Here is a 22,415-nt window from a genome sequence, read left to right on the forward strand (position 1 = left end):
TTGGGTCCGTGAGGCTCGGAGGTGCGGGGAGCGGCGGCAGCGCCGGCGGCCAGCAGGCGGAGGCTGAGGCGGAAAGCGAGCCGGAGCGAGACGAGCAGCTGGGCGCAGGCGCCGCCTCCACAGTCCCGTCCATGGTCGGCGCCCGCAGACCGCGGCGGCCTGTCTCGCGCCCCACCTCCTGCACATCCTCCTCCGCCTTCTCCTCGGGGTCCGCCGGCGGCGCTGTGTGGAGGCCCCGGCGCTGAAACCCGCGGAGCGACGGGCGGAGGAGGCGGCGAGGGGCTCCGGGCCCACGGGGTGCCCTCCGGCGCGGGGACGCCAGCGCCCGCAGTCCGCTGCCGCCGGCCCGGCCCCGCCACCGCCGCCCGCGGGGCTCCTCGGCGCGGCCGCCGGGGCCGGGGGAGCATGACCGCCGGGACCCTCCGGGGGACGGCCGGGACCCGGCCCGGGATCTAGACGGCGTGGGGGAGGGGAGCCGCCCTCCCGCGGCGCCGCTCCAGGACGCCTTCGCCGGCCGGGGCTGTGCTGTGTTTCCTCCTCGCGTGGTGCCGCAGTGAAGTGAGGGAAGATGTCCACGAGGACCCCGTTGCCGACGGTGAATGAGCGGGACACTGAGAACGTAAGTAGCCCGGGCGCCCTCGCTGCTCCCCGGCCCGGAGCGAGTGGGTGGGCGGGCGGCCGGCCGGCCGTTTCCTGGGGAGGACCCGGGAAGGGCCGCCGCGAGCGCCTGCGGCTGCAGCCCTGCCCGCCCGCCGGGGTCCGGAGGCCGCAGGTCGCGCCCGCCGCGGGGGACCCGAGTGTGCGCCCCATCTCTGCCGGGTTAGCGCCGATTTTCTCCGAACTCCTTGTAAACGGGGCAGGCAGCTCTCGGGGGGCTGTCCGCCCGGGTGCTGGTGAAAAGGAGCGGTCGGGTCGAGTGGACCGTCCTTTGTGCCTCGTCCTTTCAGATTGTCCGGGACTGAGGTCGGCGGGTCGCTCACGCGAAGTGGCCGCCGAGGGCCCGGAGCTGGGCCGAGAGGGCAGCGCGGGCGCCGTGGCGGGGGCGCCTCGGGCGGCAGGTGTGGAGCGAGGCTGCCCGCTCCCTGCCCGGCTTGCTTGCTTCCCGAAGAGGGGGCTCGCATCCCGTGGTGCTCTCAGCGGAGCCCCCGGTTTCGTTCACGACCCCTTCTGAAAAGGCCGCGAGCAGCATTTTCAGGGAATGACAACTTGGGGCAGTTTCCGAACCCCTCTCTTCTGGGTTCAGACCTGCCCCGGTTGAGCTGTGTGGTTTCCGCACAACATCGCCCAAGTCCCTCGTAAAGAAGCTTCGCTGGGCTTTCGCTGTCACCTTATGAGCTAATTCCTGGCAGGAAGACCTGTCACGCAGGAAAAGGCTTCTGCCCTGCCCGTGCCCCTGATGGCAGGAAGGCCCCGGGGACACCGGGCTGGCGTGCTCAGAGGCCTTCATGGCCAGTGCCGCTGCTTTGCTCGGTGGCGGGCAGGTGACCGTTCTGGGCGCTAGAGCCCGGTCGCAGGATGTTAACATGTGGTGACCGTCTAAGCAGGTCAGTAAGTGGCACAGGGGTACCTTTACCTGGGACGGGTTAAGATTACATAGAGTAACCGAAAGTGGCAGACTGGGTGAGTCAGTGAGTTCATTTTCTTGTAGACCTTTTGAACCAATTTCTGACTTGATCAGCCTGTTCTTTCGATACTCTTTGTGGAATAAGCAAAAGAACGAGTTAATTTTAATTACTGACTTTCATTCAGAGAAGCAACTTATTACATTGGGCCAGAGCAAGTGCTCCGTACTTTCTAAATAAACTGAAGCCAAATAATCGTCATCACAGACTTGTGATAATGAAGGATTTACACCCAATGAGTCTTTTCCTTCTTCTCTGGTGAATTTGTTGAATTATGCTGTAATTTTTTGTGTGTGTCATTACAAATTGCTAACTTTATTCTTTAAAAACAATGTAGCGGCCCTAACCGGTTTGGCTCAGTGGATAGAGCATCAGCCTGCGGACTCAATGGTCCCAGGTTCGATTCCGGTCAAGGGCATGCACCTTGGTTGCGGGCACATCCCCAGTGGGGAGTGTGCAGGAGGCAGCTGATCGATGTGATGTTTCTCTTTCATCGATGTTTCTAACTCTCTATCCTTCTCCCTTCCTCTCTGTAAAAAATCAATAAAATATATTTTTAAAAAACAACAAAAAAACAACAATGTAGCGTATGAAGAGTGCCTTTATTCTCATGGAATGTATTTAAAATTGAATTTCTGACTGTTACAATCAGGATTGTAGCACGTCATGTGTTAATTTATCATGCCCTGTTCCATTTTTAACTCAGGTATTGGCATGTTCTGGAAGTACTTGGGTGTCTTTTACAGTGCGGTGCCCTTGTGTCCGTGTTACACATCTGGCATATACCATATTACTTACCTACCATCACTGAACTGCTGCTAAATATTAGACTTATTGCCAGTTGAGAAATGAGGGTACAGAATGAATGGGAGCCCCTCAGTCTGTTGAGCAGCTCATTTGCTAAAGTCAGGTATATTGGGATAGATCATAGACTCTTATGTATAGTTTGATGAATTTTATTTTCAATTAGCAATAATTGCGCCTCGGATAAAACTCATTGGCTACAATATTGCCACTCTGCAAAGCTAGTTTAATGAATTTTGACGAATGTATAGCCATGTAGCCGCCATCAGTCAAGATATAGCATTTCTATTGCCCCAAAATGTTCCTTATGGCCCTTTGCAGTCAATCCCTCTGCCTTTCCCTAGCCCCTGGCAACCACTGATCTGTTATTTGTCCTTACAGTTTTACTTCTTCTAGAATCCTATATAATAAAAGGCTAATATGCAAATCCACCAAACAGCAGGATGACCAGTCCCTATGATGCCCCCTGTTGGTCAGTGTGCTCCCACAGGGAGAGTGCTGCTCAGCCAGAAGCCTGGCTCACGGCTGGCCAGCACAACAGCAGTGGCGGGAGCCTCTCCTGCCTCCGCTGCAGTCAGGTGGTAAGGAGTGAGGGGTCCCGAGCCCCGGACTGCGAGAGGGTGCAGGCCGGGCTGAGGGCCCCCCTACCCAAGTGCACGATTCTTGTGCACCGGATCTCTAGTGTTAATATAAATGAATCAAAGCCTATACAGTCTTGTGTCTGGCATCTTTCACTTAGCATAATACTGTTGAGGTTCATTCATGTTTGCTAGTATGTGTGTGCAGTGGTTCATTATTTGGATGTACCACAGTTTTTTAAAATCCTTTCACTAATTGGTGGGCATTTTGGTTGTTACGTCTAAAACAGCATTGTCTTTCTATTTTATAAAAAGACTTTCCCTTTTGTTTACCCTCCAAATTTTATTTAAATGTTTAAATCAAATGTATGGGGGTAACACTGGGTAATAACATTATATAAATTCCAGTAATACAACTTTATAACATGACATCTGTATACTCCACTATGTGCTCACCTCCGGAAGTCTAGTCTTCTTCCATTACCATATAGTTGACCTCCTTTACCCTCATTATCCTCCACCTACCCACCTTCCCCTCTGGTAACCACCATTCTGTTGTCTGTGTCTATGAGTTTGTTTTGTTTGGTGTGTTCATTTGTTGCTTTTTGTTTTATATCCCACATGAGTGAAATGATATGATTCTTGTCCTTTTCCTTCTGACTTAGTTCACTTAGCATAATCCTTTCAAGATACATCCATGTTGTCGCAAATTTATTTAAATTTTAAATAATTACATATATTGAGATAAGAATGTTGCCTATTGGTTAAGAATAATAAAAGGCAGATAATTTGTTATAAAAATGTTATCTTCATTCTTGCCTACTATATTTTCTTTTTCTAGCTTTTGTTTTTTGTTAAACCTCACCCGAGGATATTTTTCCATTGGTTTTTGTTTTGTTTTTTAGGGAGAGTGGAAGAGAGGGAAAGACAGAGAATAGTTGATGTGAGAGAAACACATCAATTGGTTGCCCCCTGCATGAGCCCTGACCAGGGCCCGGGCTGGGGAGGAGCCTGCAACCAAGGTATGTGCTCTTGACCGGAATCAAACCTGGGACTCTGGTCTGCAGGCCGACGCTCTATCCACTGAGCCAGACAGGCTAGGGCTTCATTTTTTTTCAAATGTGAATATCCACTTCATAGTTCAAAGGACTAGTCAGACAAATTGATGTAATGAGGATGCTGAGGCTCAGATAGTTGACAAGAAGCTTGTGACCTCTGACTATTTTAGTAGCAGAATCTCTGCTAAGTCCCAGTTTTCCAGCTGAGCCCCCTCTGCTTTTTTGTGTGTATCAGGCTATTTACCAAAAGCTTATGTACTGACTAGAGGCCCGGTGCACAAAATTCGTTCACAGGTAGGGTTCCTAGGCCTGGACGGCTATCAGGGCCAATCGGGGCCTTCTGGCTGCCAGCCGGGGCCTTCCTTTACCGGCTGTCCACCAGGGCCTTCCTTCATTCCAGCTGCCCCCTGGTAGTCAGCACACGTCATAGCAAGTGATCGAACTCCCAGTCTCCCGATCGAACTCCCAGTCTCCTGGTCGAACTCTTGAGGGGACACTTTGCATATTAGCCTTTTATATATATATTTAACTAGGAAGATGTAGTTGTACCAATATAGAGTATGATTAAGACTTAAAAGTATTTTGTTGCTCTGGTTGGTGTTGCTCAGTTGATTCTGGGTCAGGTTGGGGGTTTGATCCCCCATTGGAGTTTGGGAGGCAACTGATTAATGTTTCTCCCTCTCCCTTTCTCTCTCTAAAATTACTAAAAACATATCCTCCAGTGAGAATGGGGAAAAAAGTTTTGTTATGGAAAATTTCTTTTTTTTTTTTTTAATATATTTTATTGATTTTTTTACAGAGAGGAAGGGAGAGAGATAGATAACTAGAAACATTGATGAGAGAGAAACACCGATCAGCTGCCTCATGCACATCTCCTAATGGGGATGTGCCCGCAACCAAGGTACATGCCCTTGACCGGAATCGAACCTGGGACCCTTCAGTCCGCAGGCCGACGCTCTATCCACTGAGCCAAACCGGTTTCGGCTGTTATGGAAAATTTCAAACAAATAAGTAGGAGAAAGTTTAATAAGTATTTGTCAATGATTGCCTTCTGGGGACAGTTTTCCCCTCCAGTGAACGTTTGACAATGTCTGGAGACACTTTCAGTTGTCACACTGCAAAGGGTTGCTACTGACCAGGAATGCTGCTAAGCATTTTACAATACACAAGATAGTACCCCTTTTCTCTAACGAAGAACTCCCTGGCCCAAAATGTCAGTAGTACCAGGATTGAGAAACCCTGGTATGTAGTTAGTCCCCCATGTACTCAACAGCTCAATGGCCAGTCTTTTTCTTTTTTAAATAATATGTTTTATTGATTTCAGAGAAGAAGTGAGAGTGATAGAGATATAGAAACATCAACGATGAGCGAGAATCATTGGTTGGCTGCCTCCTGCACACCCCCTACTGGGGATTGAGCCTGCAACGTGGCAGGTTCCCTTGACCTGAATTGAAGCTGGGACCCTTCAGTCCACAGGCTGATGTTCTATCCACTGAGCCAAACCAGCTAGGGCATCAATGGCCAGCCTTAATTTTATTTGTTCTCTCCCCAAGAAGCAAATTCAATACATTTTATCATTTCATCTCTAAAGCTTTTAGAAGAAATAAAGCTTATTTTTAAAAAAGTAATCATAATCCCATTTATTATAATTTCTTAATATCGAATTTCTAGTCACTGTTCAAATTTCCTCAATTGTCTACTTTGTAAACACTATTCAAATTAGAATCCATATTTGGTCCATCAATTACAGTTGGCTAAGATGTGAAATAAGATGTTCTTTTAAAATTTTTGTTGATTTTTTTTTTTTTTTTTAAGAGAAGAAGGGAAAGGTATAGAGAGAAACATCATCAATCGGCTGCCTCCTGCATGCACCCTACTGGGGATAGAGCCCACAACCTGGGCATGTGCCCTGACCAAGCATGACCTCTTGGTTCCTGGGTTGATATTCAACCATTGAGCCAAACCGGCCAGGCTGAAATAAGATGCTTTTTAATGTCAATAAAAAGTTTGCATCTTAATTTATGTTCTACAGTAGATTTGTATAGACCCATGGACAAGTCATGTTCGTATACTGGTAAAACTAGAAATGTTTTTTTTTCACTTAAGTTTCAAAGTGTATGACACTTAGTAAGCTTGGGTTATTTGCCAAAGTACCCAAGGGCTTTGCCAATTATTTAACAGCTCCCAGTGTGTGTTCACCATGTACTTATTAATTAATACAGTCATCATAATTTCTTATCTCTGTGAAATAGGTAAACTGATGGTGTTATTGTCTAGCCAGCTATTGGTTATATGAGATTACTATTAACCTGTTCAGATTTGAGTACCTACTCTGTGTATTGCACTGTGCCACAGAGGATATACCTAGGAATCATATTATTCTTTTGGACGTCCAGTTCCTGTTGATCAAAGCACCCTCAGGTAAACTCTCAAACTGGAGCAAATACTAGAATCACCTGAGGGCTTGTTAAGGTACTGTTTGCTGGACACCCCCTCTCCCCCCCAAGACCTTGATTCTACTGTTGGGCCCTTGAGTTTTCATTTCTTTTTTTTCTTTTGTTAATCCTCACCCACGGATATTTTTTTCCATTTAGAGAGAATGGAAGGGATGGGTAGAGACAAAGAGAGAAACATTGATGTAAAAGAGTCATATCGATTAGGTACGTGCCCTTGACAGGAATCAAACCCGAGACCCTTCATTTTGCGGGCCAACACCCTAACCACTGACCAAAAACAGCTAGGGCTTGAATTTTCATTTCTAACAAGTTCTAGGTGAAGTAGATGCTACAGGTCCAGGAACTACACTTTAAGAATTGCTGCCTTAGTATTCAGTGAAGGCTTGCCAATTAAACCATATTCTTTTAGATTGTATTGTGACTATAGAAGAGAGATTTCCAATAGAGTCAATAAATTTTTCTGATTCCATGAATCTTTAAAATTGGTTCTTTGTAAGAAAGTGTGGTTGTGGAGAATAAAAATAATTACCCTTTGTTGATCGCTTACTTTACTTGTATTCATCAGGCAGTAGTACTAAATACTTTATATAATATTTCATTTAAAATACCTGCTATTTAATCTGCTTTTTATATATTTTTATTGATTTCAAGGAGGAAGGGAGAGTGAGAGTGAGATAGAAACATCAGTGATGAGAGAGAATCATTGATCGGCTGTCTCCTACACACACCACACTGGGGATTGAGTCCACAATCCAGCCATGTCCCCTGACCAGGAATTGAACCATGACCTCCTAGTTCATAGGTCTATGCTCAACCACTGAGCAACACTGGCCGGGCTCCATTGATTTTTAGACTGAGTGGAAGGGAGGGGAAGAGAGAGAGAGAAACATCTATGTGAAAGAGACACATCAATTAGTTGCTTCCCACACGCACCCCGATAAGGGCCAGGGATTAAGCCTGCAACTGAGGTATATGTCCTTGCCTGAAATTGAACCTGGGACCCTTTAGCCTGAGGGCCGATGCTCTATCCACTGAACTAACTGGCTAGGGCTGTTGACTCATTTTAGAGTGAGAGGAAGGCACAGAAAAGGGGGAGGTGGGGAGGGAAACATCGATTGGTTGCCTCCGTACTCGTCCCCAACTGGGGATCGAATCTGCAGCCTAGGTATGTGCCCTGACCAGGAATCAGTCGGCAACCTTTTTGGTGTATGGGACAATACTCCAGCCAACTGAGCCACTCAGCTGGGGCCAAGAATTAATATTTTCTATTTGGTCAAAGTGTTTGGTAAAGATCTTAAAGACTTCAAGTTGAGGGTCAGCTTCATTTCTTCTGTATGTAAATTTGGTGAAGGTGGAACTTTGTAGTGAGTAGAATATTAGCCATTTTGATTATTTTTGTAGCACATGATTATATTATAATTACTTATAGGAGACTTATACACAGTTTAATATAAAATACTATCTGTTATCTTTAATTTCAAAGAGAATTCTTGGTGTAGTCAAATTTATCTGGAATTTGTTCCCAAGCTGTAGTAAGGGTCAGGGAATGCAGCCTCTTCTGCTGACCACTGGGAGGATTAAAACAAATTCACTTGTCTCACATCCACTTGAAACTTTCACATTAAACCTGAAGGAGAAAACACATCTCTTCCCTGGGAATCTCCTAGTTTTAACGTTATCTTACACAAAAATTTAAAGTATGTGCTTGGAGTTGGTCTGCAAGGGGTTTGTGCTGACCCGTCTGCACCTGCCTGTATAGTAATTGCGAGGTCCCTGGAACAAGAGGGCTTTTCAGGGGGGAGTCCAACTTTTCCTTTAAGCTAGAGTTTTTTAGCACTGCATTTTAGCCACCTGAGCTGCTCAGCCATGGTTCGTCTTACATAGTCTTATGTAGACTAGATAAGGCATTATTTCCGTTGGTGATGTGGAATCTTGAAGCATTCTTAATTGCTGCTTGAACAAAGAAACCATTTTGTTTGTATTTCTTACTCGTAGTTAGGCATTTGCTTTGGGGTGGAAAATAAGTGTTGTGGGGGTTTGTATTATGGACATTTTACATGGAAATCTGTATTGGTAGAATTTAATATGAAATTCTAATAAACTGTGAACCCAAAGGTTTTTATTCCAGAATTTTATGTAACCCTATTTTTTGTAATACGTTATTTTTATTTATTAAAAACATTTTTTATTTTTATTTTTGGTAATCCTCACCTGAGGATATTTTTCCACTGGTTTTATTTATTTATTTTTTTAGGGAGAGTAGAAAAGAGAGAGGCAAAGACAGAAACATTGATGTGAGAGAAACACATAAATTGGTTGCCTCCTGCACAAGCCCTGACTTGGGCCAGGGAGGAGTCTGACACCAAGGTATGTGCCCTTGACTGTAATTGAACACGGGCCCCTTGGTCTGAAGGCTGATGCGCTATCTACTTTGCCAAACCTGCTAGAGCTGTTTTTACTGATTTGAGAGAGAGAAAGAGGAAGGGAGAAGGATAGAGAGATAGAAACGTTGATGAGAGAAACATTGATCGGCTGCCTCTTGTATGCCCTTACACCGGGAATTGACCCCACAACCTGGGCACGTGTCCCCGCCAGGAATCGAACCAGTGCCCTTTTGGTGCATGGGTCGATGCTCAACCACTGAGCCACACCAGCTGGGTTATAATCCTATTCTTTATGCAGTCAGTACCTTTATGATTTCATTGACTACAATTGCAGTTTCTAGAATGAGAATCCTGGAGAGGAGTAGACCTAGAACCATTTCCTAAATCAGCCTTCTGTCTTTAGACTTAGTATTCTTTATCCAGAAGAAGAATTTAAACTGGGGCAAGCAGCTTTTGTTATTGAACATTCTATGTGTTTTGATGACTTTCTGTTCACAAGCTGTCTCCACCTCTTTTCCTTGTTCTCCTTGGCTTGCCAACCCCCTTGCCTAACCTAGGCCTGCCTGGTATGTCTGCCCATAGGCACGTGTTAGCTGTATTAGTGCAGTGGACTAAAGTGTTTATGTCTTCTCTTAAAAGAAGGTTGTCATCTACATGTTAAAGGTATTCAATGATAAAGAACCTTCCACATACTATGGAAATGTATTCTGGTGTTGTTTTTTTCTCATTTCTACTAACATGGGTTCTTAGCATTTATTTCCTATTTACTATATAGTGATTCTCCTTATTATTGCTGTGGAACAAACCACTCCAGAACTTGTAGTGTAAAACAACCACCATTTTATTATGCTCACAGATTGAGGGATGGATGGCTTCTCTCTGTTCCACTATGTTTGGGACTTCAGTTTGGGGAGATCTTGAAAGATTAGGGGGGATATGAACAGCTGGGCTAGAAGATCCACATCCTTGACTGTTTCTTCATTCCCATGTGGTTAGAAGGCTGGGCTCAGCTGGAACTCTGAGCTAGAGTGCTGCATGGGCCTCTCCAGCATGGCGGTCTCAGTGCGTGGACTTCTTTTGAGGAAGCTCAGTATGGGCAAACAAGACAGAAGCTGCTTGCCTTTTCAGAAATCACATAAAATCACTTCTGCCATTTTCTCTTGGTTAAAGCAGTCTCAAACACCCAGATTCAAGCAGAAGGGACATGGACCTTACCTCTTTTTTTTATCTTTATTGATTTTATTTTTTAAAATGTATTTTTATTGATTTCAGAGAGAGTAAGCGAGAGGGAGAGAGAGATAGAAACATCAACGATGAGAGAGAATCATGGATTGGCTGCCTCCTGCACGCCCCCTACTAGGGATCGAGCCTGCAACCCAGGCATGTACCTGACTGGGAGTCAAACCATGATCTCCTGGTTCATAGGTCACAGCTCAATCAGTGAGCCACACCAGCCGGGCACCCTAGAATTTTTTGAGTGGTAAGTGAGCATTGGCTTCAACTTAAAGTCACAAGTGCATGACCCCCTAGCACAGTGGTTCTCAACCTTCCTCATGCCGTGACCCTTTAATACAGTTCCTCATGTTGTGGTGACCCCCAACCCTAGCAAGAGTCATGTCCTTTGAAGCTTTGAAGACAGGCATTGACTTCTCCTCTCTGGCTATGAAAATCCTAGCTGGCATTTTCCAATAAAAGGCAGTTTTGTTGTCTACATTGAAAATCTGTTGTTTAGAGTAGCCACCTTCATTGATTATTTTAATTAGATGTTCTGGATAACTTGCCCCACTCTCTACATCACCACTTGCTGCTTTACCTTGCACTTTTATGTAATGGAGGTGGCTTCTTAAACCTCACGAACCAACCTCTGCTAGCTTCAAATTTTTCTTCTGCAGCCTCCTCACTTGTCTCAGCCTTCATAGAGTTGAAGAGAATTAGGGCCTTGCTCTGGATTAGACTTTGGTTTAAAGCAGTGGTTCTCAACCTTCTGGCCCTTTAAATACAGTTCCTCATGTTGTGACCCAACCATAAAATTATTTTCATTGCTACTTCATAACTGTCATGTTGCTGCTGTTTTGAATTGTCATGTAAATATCTGATATGCAGGATGGTCTTAGGCGACCCCTGTGAAAGGGTCGTTCGACCGCCAAAGGGGTCTCGACCCATAGGTTGACAACCGCTGGTTTAAAGGAATATTGTGACTTGTTTGATCTTTTATCCATGCCACTAAAATTTTCTCCATATCAGCAAAAAGGCTGTTTAGCTTATGATTCGCATGTTCACTGGAGTAGTAGTAGGGTTACTTGAACACAAGTATTGTGATAATACAATAGTTGATCTGATAATTGGGACAACTCTACTAACTAATGGGGCCAGTTGCATGCATGTATATATATATATAATGTGGAGACACTGGGTAAAGGGATGATTCACATCCCAGGCACAGCAGAGCGGATGTTGTAAGATTTCATCACACTACTCAGAATGCTGCACAATTTAAAACTGTGGGTTGTTTATTTTTGGAATTTTAAAATTTACTGTGGACCATGGGTAACTGAAACTGTGGAAAGTGAAACTGGGTAAGAGGGACTGCTGTTCTGAATGGTTACTTTTAATTAAATTTTGTCACTAGTGGTGTAGAGAATGTTACAGGTTGATCTTGTACCTTGCCAAACTCTCTCATGAGTTTCAAAGGTATTTTTAATTCTTTTGGTTTGTAGGTAGATATATCATATGCAAATACTGATATTTTTATCTCTCTTCTTTGATTTTACATCTTAAAACTTTTTCTTTCCTTAAATGATGGCCATGACCTCTAGTATTATGTTAAGCAGCTTTGTCCTATTTCTGATCTTAAATGATTCTAAAGTTTCTCCATTTAGTGTAATATTTGCTGAAGGTTTTTGGTCTCTGATTTTTATCAAATTAAGGAAGTTCTGTTCTAAGTTCCTATTTTGCTAAGAGTTTTTTAAATCACAAGTTATTGGATCTTACTATATATTTTCTGCAGTGAATGAAATAATTGCCTAGCTGCTTTCAAAAGTGAAAACCAATTTATGAATATATCTGAGTTACAAAATACTTGGGGAACAGGCCTTTATTGTCACAATTTGGTTTTGTAGATTTTTTTTAACACATTGAAAAATCTGCCCATATGTTAAGGAGGTGGCTTGTTATTTTAAGGATTAGAAAGGATGTATGCATGTATGCATGTTTTGTGTTTTACAGAAGGGACCAAGCTCTGTTGAGGCATAATTGAAACATAGTGTAAAGTTGTAAACTCTATTTTATGTTTTAAAAATCTTTGTTGTTGCCCTAGCCCAGTGGTCGGCAAACTGCGGCTCGCGAGCCACATGTGGCTCTTTGCCCCCACGTGGTATTTGTGGAAGAGCCACACTCAAAGGGCCAAAGAGCCGCATGTGGCTTGCGAGCCGCAGTTTGCCGACCACTGCCCTAGCCAGTTTGGCTCAGTGAATAGAGTGTCAGCCTGCAGACTGAAGGGTCTTGGGTTCGATTCCGGTCAAGGGCACATGCCAGGGTTGCGGGCTCGGTCCCCAGTGGAGGTGTGCAGGAGGCAGTCAATCAATGATTCTCATCATTGATGTTTCTACCTCTCTCTCCCTCTCCCTTCCTCTCTGAAATCAATTTTAAATTGTTGAAATGACTACATACGTCCCCATTGACCCCTTCTATCCCCCTGCCCCCACAACTCCCCACTCCCCGCCCCTCTCCCAGGCCTTCACCACACTATTGTTTGTGTCCATAGGTTATGCATATATGCATACAAGTTCTTTGGTTAATTTCTTCCCAACCATTGTTGTAAACTTTTAAACTTGATTTCTTAAGTAATCTTACATTTCAACTTGGTACTTTACCAAATAGATATAAGGGCAAACTTGGAACTATATTTATTATGTTAATGTTGTGTGTGTCTAAGGTATATATTCTTACTTCTGCCTTGTGGTTATGATGATTTATATTCTATGGATATATATATGGACAAACTTTTTTAAAAATATTTTTTTTATTGGTTTCAGAGAGGAAGGTAGAGGGAAAGAGAGATAGAAACCTCAGTGATGAGAGAGAATCATTGATCGGCTGCCTCCTGCACACCACCTACTGGGGATGGAACCCACAACCCCGGCAAGTGCCCAGGACCCTTCATTCCTCAGGCCGACCCTCTATTCACTGAGCCAAACCAGCTAGGGCTGGACAAATTTTTTAAATGGACTAATATATCCTATATAATAAAAGGGTAATATGCAAATTGACCAAATGGTGGAACGACCAGTTGCTATGACGCACACTGACCACCAGGGGGCAGATGCTCAATGCAGGAGCTGCCCCCTGGTGGTCAGTGTGCTCCCACAGGGGGAGCGCTGCTCAGCCAGAAGCCCTGAGCCAGGCTTACAGCTGGTGAGTGCAGTGGCAGTGGTGGGAACCTCTCCCGCTTTCACGGCAGTGCTAAGGATGTCCAACTGCTGGCTTAGGCCTGCTCCCCCACCATCAGTGGGACATCCCCCGAGGGCTCCCGGACTGTGAGGGCACAGACTGGGCTGAGGGACAACACCACCTCCCACCCCCCCACCCCTGGAGTACATAAATTTCGTGTACCAGGCCTCTAGTATAACATAAAATGAGTGCATTTCCCATTCATTTTATTTTATTTTTTTAATATATATTTTATTGATTTTTTACCGAGAGGAAGGGAGAGGGATAGAGAGTTAGAAACATGGATGAGAGAGAAACATCGATCAGCTGCCTCCTGCACACTCCCTACTGGGTATGTGCCTGCAACCAAGGTACATGCCCTTGACCGGAATCAAACCTGGGGCCCTTGAGTCCACAGGCCGACGCTCTATCCACTGAGCCAAACCAGTCAGGGCTCCCATTAATTTTCTTATTGCTTAACATTTGTATTGATATGACCCTGGACTCTGTAAGTAGTGCGTTGGCTGAACGTAACAAAACTTAACTAAATAGGGGTTTGTTTTTCTCACAAAAGTAATCTAGGCAGCTTCTAATCTTTGGTTCAGCAGTTCAGTAACATTAGATCTGGTGGTTTTAGAAAACATTTTTGTCTTTTCTTTCCCAGAACCTCTCACTATTGAGAACTGGCCAGAACTAAGCTATATGCTACCTCTAGCTGCAGGGAAGTTTGGGAAAACAAGTATTTAGATGGTCATGTTGCCTCCCCAAATACCCCCAGCTTCTCTTAGAAAGGAAGAAGGAAGGAATGGATATTAAGTAGGTATTTGCTTTATTTCCTAATAATGGCAACTTACAAGTTTTGCTTTAAAGAGAAGTTTTACTTTGAAATGAATACTTCACAAATTTGTTAATCCCCTGTCTTTGGCTTCATTCTGCATTTTCAGTACCAGTGTACATAGTCTAGTTTTCTTGGTAGATGAAATGGTTATTGGTTCCATTCCATGGGAGGGAGAAGGATCAGGTAAATTCAACGGCTCAGTACCTGTTATGTGATTGGTGCTGCCACAAAATGTCATAAAATGACTACCGAAGAATTATGTAACATTTTTGTGTCCTCGGGTTGTTTATTGGCTTCTTAGGGAGAAAAAAAATTCATGCACGAAATAATTGACTAATGGTACAAGAATTCAAAATTATTTGTTAAAATGGTTAGTGGCATATTTTAGTTGTTGCTTTAATCTTTTCTTTGATCAACAAGACCTTGTTTATAAATAGGCGATTTTCCCTACATTCTAATTTGGAAATTAGAATACTTTTTGTTACAGGAACATTGTTACAAATTTCTTAGATTTTTAACTAGTTTATAAACTTTTATTTTACCTAAGACATATGTATAATAAAAACATAGACATGTGGGCAAATTTTTTCGAAGTGGTATATGCATTAGGATTAAAATTAAAGTAGTGCCCTAACCGGTTTGGCTCAGTGGATAGAGCATTGGCCTGCAGACTCAAGGGTCCCAGGTTCGATTCCAATCAAGGGGACCTTGGTTGCAGGCACATCCCCAGTCGGGGGTGTGCAGGAGGCAGCTGATCGATGTTTCTCTCTCATCCATGTTTCTAATTCTCTATCCCTCTCCTTTCCTCTCTGTAAAAAATCAATAAAATATATTTTTAAAGTAGTAATGTTGTTTCTTCAGCTAGAGGCATTTATAAGTCGGTAGGTAACTGTGTTCCCATATTCTTATCTTCGTTTTGTGTATATTGTATTGTAGCACACGTCACATGGAGATGGTCGGCAAGAAGTGGCCTCTCGCACCGGGCGCTCTGGAGCTCGGTGTAGAAACTCTATAGCTTCCTGTGCAGACGAACAGCCTCACATCGGAAACTACAGACTGTTGAAAACAATCGGCAAAGGGAATTTTGCAAAAGTGAAATTGGCAAGACACATCCTTACAGGCAGAGAGGTAAATGAGATTATGCTTAATTTCTGTTACCCTTGCTCTGATTAGTTCCACATGAGAGAAAGAGGAAGAGGACAGATAGATTTGGGCTCCTTTCTAAGCTAATTTAAAAATTTTTTTTAAAGAACAAGAAACATTAATTACTTGGGAATTCTTTGGCTTTCCCATTTCTTTAGATGTAGTATATAGTATATTGATTGTTTGAATAATCTTTTGCCTTTAAAAATGGGTAGTGTTGTTCTGGTTTAGTAATATCTGCCACCATAGTAAAAATGGTTTTAAAAGTCATGTAAAGTAAGCACATGATACTTGCAAATCAATAGTGCTGTTGTGTTAATAAATTTATCCTCAAGAAGTTTCTTATCTCTCCAAATACTTTCCTCATAGCTTATGTTTGATGGGCTTTGGTGGAGGAAGGCATGTGCTTTCCTGCCTTGTGTGATATCGGCTTTCTGCTCAACCATTTTGCATATTTATCAAAAATACTTCTATGAAAACTACTAAATTAACTCCCTCCTAATGTTCTACCTAGGCAGTACACAGCCTGTTGCTTCTTGCATTTAGATTTTGTACCTGCTTTTTCTCTTCCCCAAATACATTTCAGCCTTTTGTGTCGGAATCACTTCTGAGAAGTAGTTGATGGACTCCCTTTCCCCAGGCATGGACCTGATAAAATTCCTGATACATAATAGTAATTTTCTTTGGCAGTGTACTTGACCATGTCTGGATCTTAGTGCTCATAGATTCAACGTTCTGTTTAATGAACGTCTTCTTCCAGTGTGTACTGGTGCCATAGTTTATCTCGTCAGTGGGCATTGTTGGGTGGTTTCTGATATTTTGCTATTACAACATGTGCAGTGGAAATTCTATAACATAACTCTCTGCACCCTTGTTAAGAGTGTTTTTGTAGGATAAATTCTTAGGAGTGGCAATCCTGTGTCAAAGGGGATTAATGTTTAGCATTGTAGTAGGCATTTGGTTTTGAGAAAATGTCATATTATTTTATTAACCTACCAAAATGAATAAAGGTGTCCATTTTTCTACACTCTTGCTAACACTGGGCTGTTGATTATTTTTGTCTATAGGAAGGTGGTGAGATCAGTGTGTTATGGGGAGGGGAGCTCTTCTTGTCCCCTCCAGGTGCTGGTGGGAGTGGGTTTCTTGCGATATCATAAGAAAAGGAATTTTCTGAGATTCACACCAGAGAATGAGGTATTGTAGAAAGCTTTGTTTCTGTGGAATTGCACCCCTGAGTTTCCAAGGTCCCGTTTCCCTCGGTCCCACCATGGAGGAAGTGTGGCTGTAACTTCAGCAGAGCTGGGATCGAAGCCGTTGTCCAGAGCTCCCGTTCCATGTTGGGACACAGTCCAGTCCACCTTCACGCTAGCTCGGTGTGTGTTGCCTACTGTGGTTCATCAGTTCATTGCATGTGGGGTCCATCCTCTGGGCCACATGGCTATGGAGGGTACATGGGCGAATGCAAGGAAGCAGGAGCAAAGCCAAAGTAACCAGAGAGCCAAGAAACTCCAAGAGCCAAGAAGAGTGAGAATTTCTTTTATTTTGGGATTATGTATCCCCAAATATTCACAGACCTCCATTGGCCCTGCTCACTCTAGCCAATGATCTCTGTTCCCTGTGTCACCCTGACCCTACTGCACATGCACCCATCTTCATTTTGTCCAGTCCCTTCCCCCAGTGATCTATGGGAAGTGAACTCATGGTTCCCTGAGGAGTGTGAAATGCAGCTTCCTAGTGAAGCTGCCCGAAATGGCCATGCTTATAATGTCTGTCTCCCCACTTGCTCCTTTCCTATTATTATTAACTAGGGGCCCGGTGCACAAAGATTCATGCACGGGGGGGGGGGGGTGGGGGGGGGGATGGGGGGGGTCCCTCAGCCTGACCTACACCCTCTCCAATCTGGGAGCCCTCAGGGGAGCCCTCTCCAATCCGGGAGTTTCTGTCTTTGCAATCATATGAGCGGATTGTCTGAGACCCCCAACCCAGTTTGATTTGTTGCTCACAGAATAATAGAGGCTTTTTTTTTTCTTTGTTCCATTGGTGGAGATTTCCTGGAAGTTTTAGGATATCTTCCCTTTCCTAGACACTCTGATTTTACTTATGTCTCTCACCTTTGCTTTCCCTCCATCCCCAACTGCAACAGTAATGTGCTCCAGGCTCACTTTGCTCTAGTGCAATGGTTCTCAACCTTCCTAATGCCTTGACCCTTTGATACAGTTCCTCATGTTGTGGTGACCCCCAACCATAAAATTATTTTCGTTGCTACTTCATAACTGTAATTTTGCTACTGTTATGAATTGTAATATAAATATCTGATATGCAGGATGTATTTAGGTGACCCCTGTGAAAGGGTCGTTCGACCCCCAAAGGGGTCGCGACCCACAGGTTGAGAGCCGCTGCTCTAGTGTCTAGGACAGCCGTGGGCAAACTACGGCCAGCGGGCCGGATCCGGCCTGTTTGAAATGAATAAAACTAAAAAAAAAAAGAGACCGTACCCTTTTATGTACAGAGTACATTTCTAGCCTCTTAAGAACCTGTAGTTATTGATTGGTTTGGGGAGCAGCAGCCGTTCTGTATATAGACTTTTGACCTTGGAATGAGCTCATCAGCTCCCACATCACCTTTGGTTCCCCAGGACCTCCAGGTCTGTAACCCTGAGTTGTGCTGGCAGATCACATTGTTTCTGGCTATTTGTTTCCTCTGTGGTCTCTTTCAGAAAGTTATTGAAGTATCTTTCCTACTGTTGTCTTCTCAACTTATTACTGTGCTTTTTTATGCTATCTGCCTTTACTGTCTGTCCTCCACATTTAACTGCAAGTGTCCTGTTTTCTACCCTAGAGAAGGCACCAGAGTGGGTGGGAGGAAGGATTAGAATTTAAACCAATTACCTTTAGCCTCTTAGTGCTCAATAAGTATTTGTTGTTGATTCTAAGAATGATAAAATTATAATTCTTCATCCTGGGATGTCTGAACTTCTTGAAATTTTACATGAATGGCTATACATTTTTTTTTAATACTCACCCAAGGATATTTTTCCATTGACTTTTAGAGAGAGTGGAAGGGAGAGGGAGAGAAAGAGAGAGAAACATTGATGTGAGAGAGACACATAGATTGATTGCCTACTGCAAGTACCCTGACCAGAGTGCACCCTGACCAGGTTCGGGGATCGAGCCTGCAACCGAGGTATGTTCCCTCGATCAGAATCGAAGCTGGGACCTTTCATCCTGTGCACTGACACTCTATATCCCAGTGATGGCGAACCTTTTGAGCTCGGCGTGTCAGCATCTTGAAAAACCCTAACTTAACTCTGGTGCCGTGTCACATATAGAAATTTTTTTATATTTGCAACCATAGTAAAACAAAGACTTATATTTTTGATATTTATTTTATATATTTAAATGCCATTTAACAAAGAAAAATCAACCAAAAAAATGAGTTTGCGTGTCACCTCTGACACGCGTGTCATAGGTTCGCCATCACTGCTCTATCCAGTGAGCCAAACCGTCTAGGGCAGCGGTTCTCAACCTGTGGGTTGCAACCCCTTTGGGGGTCGAACGACCCTTTCACAGGGGTCGCCTAAATACATCCTGCATATCAGGTATTTACATTACAATTCATAACAGTAACAAAATTACAGTTATGAAGTAGCAACGAAAATAATTTTATGGTTGGGCGTCACCACAACATGAGGAACTGTATTAAAGGGTCGAAGCATTAGGAAGGTTGAGAATCACTGGTCTAGGGTAATAGTAATACATTTTAGTCACAACAATTTTTTTAGTCTGTGAAGAATACATTACCTTTAGAGAAAGTTTGGAGATTTGAGAGGGAACAAATCCCAGTCATAATTCCCTGAATACCATTGTTATCTTTGTATATTCTCCATATTTATATGTATGTTTTCTCAACATACTTTGGGTCGCAATTTTGTATCCTGGCTTTCCCCCCCTCACAATTTTATTGCTGCATAACCATTGAAACTAAATGTCAGTTGTTTTGTGCAGCTCCATTGATTAACAACAGTTCTCAAACTTTCTTTGTTGTTAATCCTCACCTGAGGATAATTTTTCCATTAATTTTTAGAGAGAGTGGAAGGGAGGGGGAGAGACAGAAGAGAGAGAAACATCAATGTGAGAGAGACACATTGATTGGTTGCCTCCCACACCACCCTGACTGAGGTACATGCCCTTGACTGGAATTAAACCCAAGACCCTTCAGTCCATGGGCCAACAATCTAACCATTGAGCCAAAATGGCTAAGGCTGTTCTCAAACCTTTTTGTCTCAGAATTCCTTTAAATTTTTAAAATTGATGGCTCTCACCCTGGCCAGGTGACTCTGTTGACTGCAGGTTCGATCCACGAGGCATGTACGGGAGACAGCCAATCGATGTTTCTCTCTCTCTCTTTCTGTCTCTCTTTTCCCCCCTCCCCCACGTCTCTCTCTAAAAATCAATAAAAACATATCTGGGGGTGAGGATAAAAACATGGAGAACTTGTTTATATGGGTTATATTTATTGATACTGCAGTAGAAGTTAACACTAAGGAACTTAAAATATATATTAATTCATTTAAAATAACCTATTACATATTAATATAAGTAATGTATTTTTATGAAAAATGACTTTTCCAAAACAAATTATTGAGAAGAGTAATACTTTTAATTATTTGCAAATCTCTTTAATGTCTGCTTAATAGAAGTTTGCTAGGTTTTCATATCTGCTTCTGCATTCGAACTACTTCAGTATGTTGTTTTGGTTAAAGTGTATGAAGAAACCTGATCTTCCACAGACAGACACGTGGCTGGAAAAGAGAGGAATGTTCTAATACCCTTTCAAGTGCTCGCAGGCATTTTTCTCTGACTGTCTACTGAAACTCAACAAGTAGTAATTTCTTGGGGTGGGGAGGGCAGTGCTTAATCGAATGTTTATTCAAAACAACTATAGTGATTGACAAAGAGTTACTACCCAGACAGTTTGCTTCATTTGGAAGTTAACGTGGCAGATTCGGAAGCGGGCAGAGGGTGGAAGAGCCTTCGTGTTCTGATCGCAGATGTGACTGAAAAGCATCAAGACAGTTGGTGGTAGTGCGTTTAGTACAACCCGGAGGTCAGGACTTTACAGTTCACATGCAGAAAAGGAAAAACTCAAATAAACACAATTCCTACAAATTGACAGTCTGTCAATTACACTATTGTGATTCTTTTAAAAAATATGTAAAATTTACCATTTTAACAATTTTTATGTGTACAGGTCAGTGGCATTAAGTACATTTGCATTGTCGCGCAATTACCATCATTATCTGTCTCCAGAACAGATACAGTTGATCTCATTATTTGCAAATTCCATATTTGCACACTCACCCACTACCTGAAATGTATTTGTGGTCCCCAAATCAGTACCCAGTGCTTTTGCAGTCATTTACGGACGTGCACAGAGCAGTGAAAAGTTTGAACTGCTGGATGTGCATTCCCCAGTCAAGGTCAGCAAGGTGACACTCTGCCTTGTTTCAACTTTCATACTCTAAACAAATGCCCTTTCTGTGGTTTGTTTAGTCCATTTCTTTTTCACATTTTTGTTGATGATTTTGCTGTTTAAAAAAAAAAAAAATATATATATATATATATATATATATATATATATATATACACACACACACACACACACACGCACACTGGAGGGGGTTCCCTCACAGTCCGGGAGCCCTCAGGGGCAGGAGGTGACCCGGCGATCAGGGGAAGGCAATGCCCCATCACACCTCTGCTGCTGCCACTGCCGGCAGCGCAAGCCTCGGCCGGCCCTGGTTACCTGAGCCTGAGTCTTTATTGAAATATAAAATATCTTAGAAAAGTGCTTAAATCATAAGTGTACAGCTTGATGAAATATCACAAAGTAATCGTGTTTGTATCATCCTGATCCAAAGTATACTAAGGGCAAAAATATGCTATGACTTGAACCCCAGCAGCCTTTTTTCTACCTCCTCCTCATCTTTTCACTGTTCTTCCTCCCCAAGGTAACAGCTGTGCTGACTCTAACACCAGAGAGGAGGGCTTCTTTCTAACATTATGCTAATGGAATCATACAGTGTATCATTTGTGTCTGTCTCTTTTACTCCACTTGATGCTTGTGACATTCCTCCGTGTTGTGTATTGATAGGCTTTAATTTGAATTTTTATATTGTAGTCTCCTGTTCTAGTTGTTTGGCTTGGTCTTTATGCTGTGGACTGAATTGCATTCCCCAAAACTCATATGTTAAAGCCTTAACCAGTGTGGCAGTTTTGGAGAAGGGGCCTTTGTAGAAGTCATTAGGTTAACCTAATTACAGGTTACTATGGTAGAGCCCTGATCCAGTCGGGTTTGTGTCCTGATAAGAAGAGCCACTAGAGCGCTTGCTTTCTCTCTCCGCCATGTAAGGACACATTGAGAAAGCGGCCGTGTGCAAGCCATGAGGAGCATCCTCACCAGGAACTGATCATGCTGGCACCCTGAGCTCAGCGTCCCAGCTTCCCAGACTGTGGGAAATACATTTCCACTGGGTAAGCTACCTGCTCTGTAGTATCTTTTATGGCCGCCCAGGCTGAGGTATGTGCAGTTCTTCCAGGCTACTGTGTCTTGAAGGTCTTGGGTCTTTTTTTGTCGTGCTCTGTCAGTGGTGGTGGGTGCTTTAGCACCTGTTGAGAGCTGTACAGATCTTTTGACCAGTAGTGAATTGACAGGGTTTTTCTCCGGGGGTGTGTGCTATGAGTTTGTTGGGCCCTTTTGGTTTAGGAATGTTGGGGGGAAGCCCTTATCATGCATGAGCTTATTTCTATTTTGTAATTTTCCACTGTATGTCTGGCATCAGGGTGAATCAGTGGAATTTCCAGAACTTCACACAAGTGGCAGGGAGTCTCCTCTTCCTCATGTAGTGAACTCCTTTTTGCTGTGTGCCACTCCCCACCCCACCCCACCCCCGAAAAACCATCTCTACAACCTGGGAATGAGTGGACGCTCTCTCTCCAGTCTCCATCTTCCTGAGAAGCGATGCATCACAGTTGCCTCCTGTTTTGGTGGCCTCAAGGGCTGAGCTGTTCTACAGGCCCCAGCTCACGTTATTTTAGTAGCTGA

At 43.6% G+C, this 22,415-nt stretch overlaps 1 protein-coding gene and 1 pseudogene across 6 annotated transcripts in view; one reads left to right on the forward strand and one right to left on the reverse strand.

The window, feature by feature from the left end:
* MARK3 (microtubule affinity regulating kinase 3) overlaps positions 1–22,415 on the forward strand; it is a 96,109-nt gene continuing 73,694 nt past the window's right edge. For 3 of the 6 annotated variants that reach the window (XM_070411649.1, XM_070411656.1, XM_070411669.1), the window contains exons 1-2: positions 5–619; positions 15,105–15,296. In XM_070411649.1, coding sequence (XP_070267750.1) covers positions 569–619; positions 15,105–15,296 — 243 coding nt within the window. In that variant the 5' untranslated portion in view covers positions 5–568. Of the gene's footprint in view, positions 620–15,104; positions 15,297–22,415 lie in introns of all 6 variants that reach the window. The other 3 variants (XM_070411683.1, XM_070411663.1, XM_070411675.1) reach the window with 3 other exon arrangements.
* Positions 2,534–2,649, reverse strand: LOC138999592 (U4 spliceosomal RNA; annotated as a pseudogene).

The sequence above is a fragment of the Myotis yumanensis genome, unplaced genomic scaffold (genome assembly GCF_028538775.1).
Source record: "Myotis yumanensis isolate MYYU_CA2020_CCGP unplaced genomic scaffold, mMyoYum1.0.hap1 SCAF_1, whole genome shotgun sequence".
Taxonomy (NCBI): domain Eukaryota; kingdom Metazoa; phylum Chordata; class Mammalia; order Chiroptera; family Vespertilionidae; genus Myotis; species Myotis yumanensis.